Source organism: Trachurus trachurus (assembly GCF_905171665.1).
Source record: "Trachurus trachurus genome assembly, chromosome: 12".
Taxonomy (NCBI): domain Eukaryota; kingdom Metazoa; phylum Chordata; class Actinopteri; order Carangiformes; family Carangidae; genus Trachurus; species Trachurus trachurus.
The window spans coordinates 262703-275446 of record NC_139908.1 but is presented as its reverse complement, the minus strand read 5'-3'; the positions used below and the strand labels follow the sequence as shown (position 1 = coordinate 275446).

Here is a 12744-nt window from a genome sequence, read left to right as displayed (position 1 = left end):
CTGAGTTATTAAAGTTAAACAGGTAGCTAACCGTTAGCCCGGCTAATCTATGATAACCATGACTAATTACAAAAATGTGCACACAGAAATAGTAATGTTTGTCCAATCATTGGTTTTATAAACTTTACAAACATCAGATTAGTCTAAACGGTGATATACAACAACCCTAGGGTTACAACAAGGCGATTCGTCCTACAGCTCTGTTGAACAAACAGCCGGTCCCTCTTCACGCCAGCATCAACCTCAGGCTGGTGGCCTCCTAATTGGAGGAAGCAGTAGCTACTTTTGTAATTCTCCATGGATCTTATGATCTTTTAAATTCTATTATTTATTTTTTACCAAGTCAAGCTTCTGTCCTTTTTTACCTTCCACCTCTCTTTTAGAGCCGATAATGCCGACTGCTGGTTCTGATGCTGTGCAACGCTGCTTTGTCTGTCTGTCTGTCACTGTACTGGTTGTATTGTTGCTACATGGCTCTATGCACTCTGCCCAAGACAAGTTTCCCCTTTGTGAGACAATAAAGTTAATCTAATCTGATCTAATATCTGACAGGAGGAGATGTGTGTGTCTGTCAGTGTGTGTGTGTGTGTCAGTGTGTGTGTCTGTCTGTCAGTGTGTGTGTCTGTCAGTGTGTGTGTGTGTCTCACCCCCTCCATGGGAGCGATCAGCAGGTCGTACAGCGCTCTGAGAGGAGGCTTGGTGCTGATTGGACCGGACCGAGCTGCAGGAAGAGGAGACGATGCTGGACCGGAGACTCTGACCGGAGAGACGGTGCTGCTGTAGAGGCTGGACATGCTCCTGGTCAACACACACACACACACACACACACACACACGGTCAGGGGGATGCACACACACACACACACACACACACACACACACACACACACACACACACACACACACACACACACACACGGTCAGGGGGATGCACACACACACACACACACACACACACACACACAGACACGGTCAGAGGGACGCACACACACACACACACACACACACACACACACACACACACACACACACACACACACACACAGACACACACACAGACAGAGAGACAGAGACTGACCGGTTGAACAGGTTGTTCCTAGACACCATGCGGAGGTATCCTGTTGAGTCGCTGCAGCTCAGTTTGTTGTTGAGCTCCTCAAACTGCTCCATCACATCTCCAGCTTCACTCTCCGTCTCACTGCTGCTGCACGCTCTGGACCAGGACCAGGACCAGGACCAGGACCAGGACCAGGACCAGGACCAGGACCAGGACAAGACAGGATGACAGGGTGGACAACATTAAGCAGGTTCTTCTGGTCATTGGGCAGGAAAGATTTTAGGCTACTCATTAACAGAAATCAATCTACTACTTGGTATATCTGACCTGTCCATCGCTGACAAATTTAAACGAAAACTTTATCAGACACTTGCTTTTTGTGCTATGAAATGTATTATTTTAATGGATAATGGATAAAGCTCCATCTAAGGTTCAATGGCAAAGGGTGGTACTCCAATATGTTGCTTTTAGACTATCTGACATATAAACTGCACAGCAAAGATGATGTTTTTGGTAAAACATGGGAACCCTTTTTGTCATACCTTGGTTTGAATATCTCTACCATTTTGCGAGAGGGTTTGTATCGTAACTGAAAATGCTCTGTGTGGCAGATGTTTGTTTGTTTATTTCTGTGTACCTCTCTGAACATGAACATGTGAATGTGTTATGCGCACGGCAGTGTATACTTTATCCTTCATCCTTATCTTATTTTATGGGATGACTACAGAATCTCTCGCCTGTACAAATTTGAACTGTTTAGAGCAAGTCAAACATAGGATGAACCAAAATGTCCTTCAGTTAAATCAAGAAAGAACTGAGGTCATTGTTTTTGTCAACAAAGAGAAGAGGGTTGCTGTCAGTAAATACCGTGAGTCACTGTCTCTAGAAACTAAAGACCAAATCTGAAACCTTGGTGTGCTGATAGACTCAGATCTGACCTTCAACAGCCACATCACATCAGTCACCACATCAGCCTTTTATCAACTCAAGAACATATCCATTCGCTTTATAATTAAATTAAATCAAAATTCGGACTTACCACAGCTTCAGCATTGTTCCTTTTCAGAACAATGTGGAAGCCACCGTAAGTCCGAATTTTGATTTAATTTAATTATAAAGCGAATTTTGAAATTTAAATGATGGTCAAAGGGACTTGCGACCACTGAGCAATTTTAAAATGAGTCAGGAGCTCATTAATGAACATGATTACCACTGGAAAAGCTCTTTAAATTCAGGTTAAAAACATTTTTCTGTTCATGTGCTTATGGCTGAGCTCTTTTTAACAACTTTAAACTTTATCTATTTTCTTTTATTCTACTTTTTTTTCTACTTTGCTCCTGCTTTTAACTCCAAAACCACTGGCCCGATATCAACCAAACTTCTGCGTTGGACTCCCCTCGGTCTCCCAGATGACATATCCGAATTTGAAGAAATTTGAAGAAATTTGAAGAAATTTGAAGAAATTTTGATTTTTGGTAAAAAAAAAAAACGTTCTCGACACCCGCGGGACTTAAAAATCTCCGAAAATCACCTTGGCCGTTTTCTCCAAAACCGCTGGCCCGATTTCTACCAAACTTCTACATTGGACTCCCCTCGGCCCCCCAGATGACATGTTCAAATTTAAAGAAATTAGATTTTTGTCAAAAAAAAACTTTTTCAACACCCGCAGGGCTTAAAAATTTTAGAAAATGACCTCGGTCATCCTATCAAAGCAAAAAGCAAAGTTACTCTTCTACTACATGTTTTCATTTACATTATGGGATGTTGCACCTTGGCATTTGTGTTCTGATGAGAGAGAAAGTCACATTTCAAAACCAAAGAAGAGAAAGTGTTGATTAGAGAAGTAGGAAACAGAAGAGGAGGATGTTTCTCTACCGGTGGAAGTCGTTTTCATCAGTAAAGAAACGATAAAACTCAGCGTGAAGCTTCGTTTCCTTATAGAAGCTGCAGTTCCAACAACCAGGAGCTGTTAAACGCATTACTAGACTGGAAACACTGGTTTTATAACACTCTATTATTATTATTAGTGTGTTTTATTCTTTTCCCTGATGTCTGTAAATGTCTAAAGGGACATTTCACCTTTTACACTAAACTCAGTGTTTAGTGACATCACACACCTGCTGTAGTGGCTGTCGACTCCCAGAGCTTCTCTGGCGTTGGAGATGTACTGCTCCAGAGACAGAGGAGCTGCTCCTCCTCCAGGAGGACTCCCTCCTGCTCCTCCTGCTCCTCCTCCTCCTCCTCCTCCGTCCTGCAGCTCCGACTCCTCTGCTCCGGCTTCTCCCAGATAAACCTCGTTAAACTTCACGATGCCTGTGCAGTCGTCACAGAGACATGAGACAAGAGTGACTCCTTTCCTCTTCTCCTCCTCTTCCTCCTCCTCTCCTCTTCTTTCTCTCTTAGAGATATATCTTATAGATGTGTGTGTGTATCTGTGTGTGTCTGTGTGTGTATAAAGGTGTGTATAGTCTATATAGGTGTATATAGGTGTGTATATTGTGTGTATCTCCACCTGCGGTCGGACAGATCAACCAGCTGTACATGAATCCTCCGGCCAATGAGAAGTAGAGGACCATGGCTCGTTGCCCGGCGACCGTCTCCAGGATGGTCTCCACGGTGACGGGGACGTAGGGGTCGCCGCTCGCCGCCCGGTGACTTCCTGTCTGCTGCCGCTCCACCAGCAGGTCGGCGAAGGCTCGAGTCCGTCCACGCTCCGCCACCGCCAGAGCCTCGTCATGACGACCTGAGAGGAGTCAGTGTGTGTGGTTTAGTTTGTGTGTCTCAGTGTGTCTCACGGCTCAGAAACTGGGAACGGGCTTTGCACCAGCCGGTCCCTGATTGGCCAACGTGCTGTGTCAATCACAGCAGCGACGCTGATTGGCTCGGCCAAACGCTTACAACAGGGATGAGGCCAGACTCTCCCTCGGAATTAAATGAATTGCATTTCCGGGAGCGGCTGGTTTACGTGGCTACGCGGCCCTCCAACAGGTAGAAAACTACAGAGAACTGTGTATAAAACCAATATATTACGTTTACTAAAAGTGATTAAAATACAGTAAATGTCTCATGTACCAGAGGTAAAGCCAGTAGCAGTGCAACATTATGGGGTTTGTTTTTTTACATTGTACAATGTGAATCCATGATGCTGTAGTTAAACAGTTAATTGATACCATTTACTATAATATAGTCTGCACTTGCAAACCTACATAGTCAGCAGATTACCTGTGAAAAAGGAACTGTCAACCCATCTGAACAGGGATGTAAACATGTGTTGAGATGCATAATTATCCTTGGTATCGTGACATGAAAGCTATTTTCAGCAAGGCCTATCAACAACATATTTTCACTAATGGTTTGCGTTGTAATGTTAACTTTGTGAAACATAAGTTATTTCTTGAGTATAAAGAAAAAAGGAGTAATGATATCTGGTTTAAACCAAAGCTCAGAACCTGTTGCCAGTTGAAACATGTATATTGTTCAGAACCCGATGTGACTTTGCCATTGGGTCGATCCAAGAGATGTTTATGTGATTCTCCCTCTGGCAGTAGAAGTAGGAAGGTTTAACTCAGACTATCACATTATGTATCTAAATGTAATCGAGGATGAACTGCATCTTGTGTTTCATTGTCCGTTATATGACGAAGCCAGAACAGGAAGTTTCTGTTTCAGAAAATGCAAAATGTGAAACCTGAGTTGTTTTGGGTTGATGATGATGATGATGATGATGATGAGGTAAAGTTGGAATGGTTCTTCAGAAAAGAAGTCTTTACTAGAGCTACTTTCATAAAAAGTGCCTGGTCAAAAAGAAAAAGTGAATTATTGATGTGAATTCCATGTGGTTTCTGTTTCTGTTTGGTTCTGTCTGTGCTCTGATGATTTTGTTTGGTGTCTAAATATGATGATAATGTGTCTTGTAACTAAGCCCTGATAGGCTGGTGCACGACACGTAAATACATATAAATTCATTCATTCAATTCATGCATAAAGTCACTCATTTACTCTCGGCTTGACAATGGACGAAGTGAAGCTGACAGCTGCAACAAACACGGTGAAGCCGTGTGTTATAGTGTGTTATAGTGTGTTATAGTGTGTATCTTACCCAGGTGGACCAGGACTCTCTGTAGAGTCTGGTAGCAGCTGTGTGTGTCTGTGTGTGTCTGTGTTGTGTTATAGTGTGTTATAGTGTGTTATAGTGTGTATCTTACCCAGGTGGACCAGGACTCTCTGTAGAGTCTGGTAGCAGCTGTGTGTGTCTGTGTGTGTCTGTGTTGTGTTATAGTGTGTTATAGTGTGTTATAGTGTGTATCTTACCCAGGTGGACCAGGACTCTCTGTAGAGTCTGGTAGCAGCTGTGTGTGTCTGTGTTGTGTTATAGTGTGTTATATTGTGTATCTTACCCAGGTGGACCAGGACTCTCTGTAGAGTCTGGTAGCAGCTGTGTGTGTCTGTGTTGTGTTATAGTGTGTTATATTGTGTTATAGTGTGTATCTTACCCAGGTGGACCAGGACTCTCTGTAGAGTCTGGTAGCAGCTGTGTGTGTCTGTGTGTGTCTGTGTTGTGTTATAGTGTGTTATAGTGTGTTATAGTGTGTATCTTACCCAGGTGGACCAGGACTCTCTGTAGAGTCTGGTAGCAGCTGTGTGTGTCTGTGTGTGTCTGTGTTGTGTTATAGTGTGTTATAGTGTGTTATAGTGTGTATCTTACCCAGGTGGACCAGGACTCTCTGTAGAGTCTGGTAGCAGCAGGTCTGTGTGTGTCTGTGTTGTGTTATAGTGTGTTATAGTGTGTTATAGTGTGTATCTTACCCAGGTGGACCAGGACTCTCTGTAGAGTCTGGTAGCAGCAGGTCTGTGTGTGTCTGTGTTGTGTTATAGTGTGTTATAGTGTGTTATAGTGTGTATCTTACCCAGGTGGACCAGGACTCTCTGTAGAGTCTGGTAGCAGCAGGTCTGTAGACAGGTCAGTCTGTAGTCGGTGCTGAGTTGAGTCTCAAACAGAACCGAGGCCCGGTACAACTACACACAGACACACACAACACAACACAACACAACACACATCAGAGATCTACACACCAGAGCCAGAGCTGAGCTCCAGTCAGTCTGTGTAACTGTGTATTGATCAGTTCCATCAGTGGCCACAGGGGGGCGCTGCAGCTACAGACTGAGGAGTGGAGAGTATAATACATTACAGTTTTTCTCAGTTGCTAAAACACTAAACCCTGTTGTCTGAACCAAATTCTCAGTTGCTTGAACCCACTGACTGAATCAGTCTCTTTTGGCAAAACCATCAGCACTTTTCACCTGTTTAGACACAACTTACCAACACATTTTCATTGTGATGCAGCTGTGTTGCATAATGCTGAGCACAGGTGGCAGAAGTCAAACACAACTAAAGCACAAGTTTCACCGGTTGAACACAACAACTCAAAACTGATCACACTTGTGTCCAATGATGTGAGGGAACATACTATATAAACTAGTTGAGGATGAAGTCCTGTGGCCTGGTCCAGTACAGAGAAATGATGCTGTGGCTGAGTTCTGCACTTCTCATTTCTATATTTTTGTACTTTATTTTTACATAGGCTTACTGCATACAAGTGCTAAATGCACAAGATTTCTATTTGTTTTTGTACTGTACAAGTGCTACGTGTAAAATGTACAGGATTTCTGGTTTTTGTATTTCTTTTTTTTTTACTACTATGTACAAGTGCTAAATGCACAGGTTTTTGTTTTGCAAGAGGAGAAGATGAGAGACGACAGGGTGAAGGAAGAGAGGATGAGGGAGGGAGGGAGGGAGGGATGAACTGGGAAGAAAAAAGAAGAAGGAAGGAAAAGGGGATGAAATGGACGTGGGGAAGGAAGGAGGAGGGTGAAAGAAAGGGAAGGAGAGAAGTGCTACAGTGTAAATGAACAGGGTTTTTTGTTTTGCAACATGCGTTTAGCTACAGTGAACGATAAACATTTATTTCTACAGCTTCATGTGCTGAGCTTTGTGTTTTCTATTTGTCTATGTAGTGTTTAGTGACTGCTCAGTAGTGGTTTTAATGTTGATTGACTCGGGGCACGATTTGACAACAGAGTTCAGTTTTGAGAACAGAATGAACTGTTTTGAGGTGAAAGTTTGGTTTTGCAAGAAGAGTCTGAGGTTTTGTGAATGTAGCTTGAAAATTGAAAATTGTGTTCACAGTTTAGAGAAAATGAGAGAAGCTTTAGAGAAATGTGTCTTAGCAATCGAGAAAAACTGTAACACCATACAGTCTATGAGTGGGAGGAAACTAACTGGTAGTAAATGTATAAACACTGAAGTTGATTCATAAATGAAAGTAAAACCTGAACAGAGACGTGTTTGATCTGAGAGGAAGATAAAACTAAAATAAACTGAATTAAATCTAATCATTATTAAATGTTGAGTGGATCAGGATCTATAAAGACTTGTTGTTAAAGGAGAGGAGAGGAGAGGAGAGGAGAGGAGAGGAGAGGAGAGGAGAGGAGAGGAGAGGAGGAGTAGTCTGACCTGGTGCTGAGCCTCCTCCAGGTTTCCTCCGGCCCACAGAGACAATCCCAGACGATGACGGATCTTAGCTTCGTCCTCACGGAGACCGAGCTGCTCCGCCAGACGGAGACCTGGGGGGGGGGAAGAGGAGGAGGAGGAGGAGGAGGAGGAGGAGGAGATATGACAATGAGGAGTTTCTATCTGGTTATAAAAAGTCTGATATTAATGTGGATGAATCTCCGTTACCACTTGTTAATGGTCCATTTTAGATAAATCTATGGTTTTGTCTCTATGGTTATTTTGTTATTATTAGTGGTGGTGGAAATGCTGGGCGAGCCGACCAGCGTTTCTTTACTTTCGGTTTCGTGGCGAGTCATGAGAATAACGCCGCCGAATCTCCGTTTATGGTGGGAACTACGACGGTATGTGATCGTCTTCCAACCTCTGACTTTAATTCTTGATGAATGAAAACATGAGTCTGTCTTGCACCGGTCAAAGAATTTCACGGTGCGGAGGCTCATAAATGTAGTGAGAAAACACTTTGCTTTAACAAAACTCCTCATTGTCCCTTTAAACTCTCTCTCTTTCTTCTCTCCCTCCATCGCTCCTGTCTTTCTTCTCTCCCTCCCTCTCTCCTCCTCTCTTTCTTCTCTCCTTCTTTCTTTCTTCTCTTCCTCTCTCCCTCCTCCTGTTTCCTCCTGTTTTCCTCCTCCTGTCCTGTCCGTTAACGACCAATTAACCCCCAGAGGAGGTGACGGAGCGTAGCCGAGTCCCACAGACCTGACGGAGCCTGAACGCACCACGACGCTCGTTCTAACATCAGTTAATTAGTTTGTGTTTGAACTCGTCTCAGTCTCATTTCTGTACGAGGACAGAGGTGCATCATGGGAGAGAAGACGTGAAATCCAACAGGAAACTAGCAGCCATCTGAGGGAAGTAAACTCTCTGTTTTCAGACCGTGACTCCGCCCCCTTTAGGAGACCGTGACTCCGCCCCCTTTAGGAGACCGGCAGGCCGTGACTCCGCCTCCTTTAGGAGACCAACAGACCGTGACTCCGCCCCCTTTAGGAGACCAATAGACCGTGACTCCGCCTCCTTTAGGAGACCAACAGACCGTGACTCCGCCCCTTTTAGGAGACCAGCAGACCGTGACTCCGCCCCCTTTAGGAGACCAACAGACCGTGACTCCGCCCCCTTTAGGAGACCAACAGACCGTGACTCCGCCTCCTTTAGGAGACCAGCAGACCGTGACTCCGCCTCCTTTAGGAGACCAACAGACCGTGACTCCGCCCCCTTTAGGAGACCAGCAGACCGTGACTCCGCCCCCTTTAGGAGACCAACAGACCGTGACTCCGCCTCCTTTAGGAGACCAGCAGACCGTGACTCCGCCTCCTTTAGGAGACCAACAGACCGTGACTCCGCCCCCTTTAGGAGACCAGCAGACCGTGACTGTTGTTTTTAGTGATTTAACAAAAGAGAACTGAGGCGACAGAAGCTGCAATAGACTGGATGGTCATTGTCATGAATCTTCAGTTTGAACACGTGAATGAACCAGATGTAAAGTTTCTGTGTGAACCAGATGTAAAGTTTCTGTATAAACCAGATGTAAAGTTTCTGTATAAACCAGATGTATAGTTTATAGTTATAGTATAGTCTGTATGAACGGTGTGAAGCTGCAGAGAGTCCCTCACCTTCCTGCAGATACATGACGGCCTGAGCGTAGTTGTGCAGGGCGTGGTGTGTCCTGCCCAGGCTGCCGTAGGCCAGAGTCTTGGCCACGAGGTCGTTGGTCTGAGCCGCCACGCTGAGGTGCTGCTCCTGAAACACCACGGCTCGCTCGTACTTCCCCAGAGCCTCGTAGGTCAGGCCCAGGTTCCCGTAGGCGCGGCCCTGGCTGCGCACGCAGCCGCTCTGCTCCGCCATGTCCAAGGCCCGCTGGTGCCACTGCAGCCGGGAGACAGGAGGACAATAAAACCTCCATACACTGCAAAAACTCTACATCTGTCCAAGAATATTCGTCTTATTTCTTGTTAAAATGTCTCATTTCTAGTCAAAACTAATCTCTTTCCACTTAAAATAAGACTCATCACCTAAAAATGAACTTGTTTTTAGATCATTTTCACTTGTTTCAAACTAATTTTCACTTGCAATAAGTAGAAAAATCTGCCAGTGAAAGCAAGTTTTTTGTGTTTGTAATAAGAAAGAAAAACTTGCTCCACTATCAGATTTTTCTACTTATTTCAAGTGAAAATCTGCTTGAAAGAAGTAAAAAGTGTCTAAAAATAAGCTACTTTTAATATGATGTAATAGAATAGAATAAACTTTAATGTCCCACAGGGGAAATTTGTTGTGGACTCAGTGCATGGTAAAAAAGCTGCCTTAATATACATAAAATACATAAATGACAGTTGACATGTACACACACACTCATGACACACCCAGTCAAGGGTTAACAAGATTAAAAAGTAAACAAACAAACAGACAAACAAGCATCAGTTATTGCACATCTCCCAGATAAAAAATAAAAACAAGAGTGTGTCTTATTAGAATTTGATTTGTTTTGACTAGAAATAAGACAAATATTCTTTTTTTGCAGTGTGTGTCTGTCATGCTATGTGAGGCTGCTTCTTCAATAGTCCATAACAACACAGGACGTGTGAACAGTGAGTCGTAGTGTTTAGTGACTGATCTCAGACCTGCAGCGCCGTCTCGTTGTCGGCCATCAGCTGGTAGACGCCTCCCAGAGCGTCGCTGGCCTCCGCCTCCAGGGATTTATCCTGAGGGGGGGGGGGGGGGGGGAACAGGGTTTATACCAACACACACACACAAACACAAACACACACACACACTGCAAAAACTCAAAATCTCATCAAGAATATTTGTCTCATTTCTAGTCAAAATGTCTCATTTCTATAGTGTCTGTGGATATTCTCATTCATCCAGGTCATTGTTCTTTTCTGGGCAAATTAAATCGTAGACAACTGGACTTGTATTTGTCTGGGAAGACATTTCGCCTCTTATCCAAGGAGCTTCATCAGTTCCTATGCAACATTATACCTAAAATTACATAAAAAGTAGCTTGTTTTTAGACACTTTTTACTTCTTTCAAGCAGATTTTCACTTGAAATAAGTAGAAAAATCTGATAGTGGAGCAAGTTTTTCTTTCTTATCACAAGCACAAAAAACTTGCTTTGACTGGGAGATTTTTCTACTTATTTCAAGTGAAAATTAGTTTGAAACGAGTGAAAATGATCTAAAAACAAGTTCATTTTTAGGTGATGAGTCTTATTTTAAGTGGAAAGAGATTAGTTTTGACTAGAAATGAGACATTTTGACAAGAAATAAGACAAATATTCTTGGAAAGATGTAGAGTTTTTGCAGTGCAGACAGAGCAGACGAGCTGCCACCGCCCTGACGGCCGATGGGGGGTTTGGGGGGGTTAGGGTTATCTCTGGGGGGGTTAGGTGAAGCTCGGAGTGTTATCTCTCACCGCTTGGCTGCGGGCGATGCTGAGCTGGTGCTCCAGACAGGACAGCGCCTGCTCGTAGTTTCCCAGCTGGCTGTGCAGCGTTCCCAGCTCTCCGTAGGCCTGAGCCTTGCCCCCCCCCTCGCCCCCCAGCTCGTGGGCCACCACCAGACGCTTCTCGAAGCAGACCAGGGCCTGCTGCAGGCTGCCCATGGACCTGGGGGGGGGGGGGGGGGGGGGACAGGTCAATACAAAGAAAACTAAAGAGGTTTTAGACTCGCGTCGCTTGACACATTTGTCACATTTTTCACCATCGCTTCATGGCCTCATGGCGCTATGATGCAACCCACCTCTGCTATTCTCTTTCTCTCATCAACCATGGCTGAGAAATATTAATAAATATAAATACATATGAAATATTCACAAGGAGGAAGCTGTAGGTCCTCTGACCCTCTGCAGGCGTTATCTTTTTTATTACAACTGCGGTAAAAGTACAATGGTAGCTGTGTCGGTGACGTGGTTGAATATCAACACTGATTGGATGTCGCAGCACAGCGTCACGCGATGTCGCTTGAAAAGTTCAAATTTTTCAACTTCAAGCGATGGACGCGATGGACATCGCTCCTATCGCCCGAAAAGCATCACCTGATGCGCCATCGCGTGTCATCGTATCATTTACATTGACTTTGAATGGAAACTTGCGGCGTTCATCGCGTCCATGCTGCGTTTCCACTACCTGTTACCGACTCGACTCAACGTTTTTGTGTTTCCTGCTCGGCCGAAGTTCTAAAACTGGTGAAGAGGAATTAAGGCATTGGTTTTTATTTATCCATAAAGCTTTAATTGGATAACTAATTGGATCATATATAAGCTCCTTGTTAAATCAGTCTCATGCTCCAAGTAACTGGTTCCACAGACAAGCACCTGGTTTGGAAGAACTGCTTTGAGTTTTCCTGCAGCATCCACCTGGAAAACTAACTTACAACTAACATTAAAACTACAGAGCCTTGTGTCTCTGGGTTTAAAACTCTGATAACAAACTCCTCTGTCTGTGAATGGAACTGTTTTAATGGATGTAACTACGGTAACTCTCCTACTGTCCTGTAATGGAAACCTTCTCTATAATAGTATCAGAGTGGAGTGGAGTCTTGTTTTATGCTTTTCTGCTCCTTTTAATTCTTACCTACCACTACTTATTGATGTATGGTTTTATGCATTGTTGTAATGTAAATTCTGAAAATAAAACAACAAAAAGAAAGAAAGAAAAGAAAAGAAAAGGAGAAATCAGAGCGTCCTCATCTCGTCTCCTCGTCTCCTTGTCTCCTCCACTGAACCAGACCACGAAGGAAACGTCACTTTAACCGTACGGCTTCTCCTTACTGAGCTGGTATTATTTTATTTTTTAATGTCACTACTATTTTCCTATGTTTATATTGATGCTGGATCTTTAATGTTTGTATTATTGTTCCCTGGTTGTTACAGGGTTTATTGTTATTATGAGAAAAGAAGAACCAGCCACCGCTGCCTCTTCTCATTATTATTAATACAGTCAGTGTATTCTGATTATTTTCATTATCGTCATGACTCTAATTTAAAATGCGTCACGTTTACGCTGGGAGCGAGAAAAGCTCATTTAAGCGTCACGCATGAACGGCGCCGTGCCTCCGAGGAAACACAGGACATTAATAAATGTATACGCCACATAAATATTAACAACTAGGAACTAGAA

At 43.8% G+C, this 12744-nt stretch overlaps 1 protein-coding gene across 1 annotated transcript in view; it reads right to left on the bottom strand.

Moving 5' to 3' along the window:
- ttc28 (tetratricopeptide repeat domain 28) overlaps nt 1-12744 on the bottom strand; it is a 120208-nt gene that overhangs the window by 17802 nt on the left and 89662 nt on the right. The window contains exons 15-23 of the mRNA XM_083983931.1: nt 11040-11232; nt 10246-10326; nt 9241-9493; nt 7571-7680; nt 5964-6072; nt 3569-3799; nt 3174-3369; nt 1036-1212; nt 648-798 (exon numbers count right to left, since the gene is read on the bottom strand). Of these exons, the coding sequence (XP_083840057.1) occupies nt 648-798; nt 1036-1212; nt 3174-3369; nt 3569-3799; nt 5964-6072; nt 7571-7680; nt 9241-9493; nt 10246-10326; nt 11040-11232 (1501 nt within the window). The remainder of the gene's footprint in view (nt 1-647; nt 799-1035; nt 1213-3173; nt 3370-3568; nt 3800-5963; nt 6073-7570; nt 7681-9240; nt 9494-10245; nt 10327-11039; nt 11233-12744) is intronic.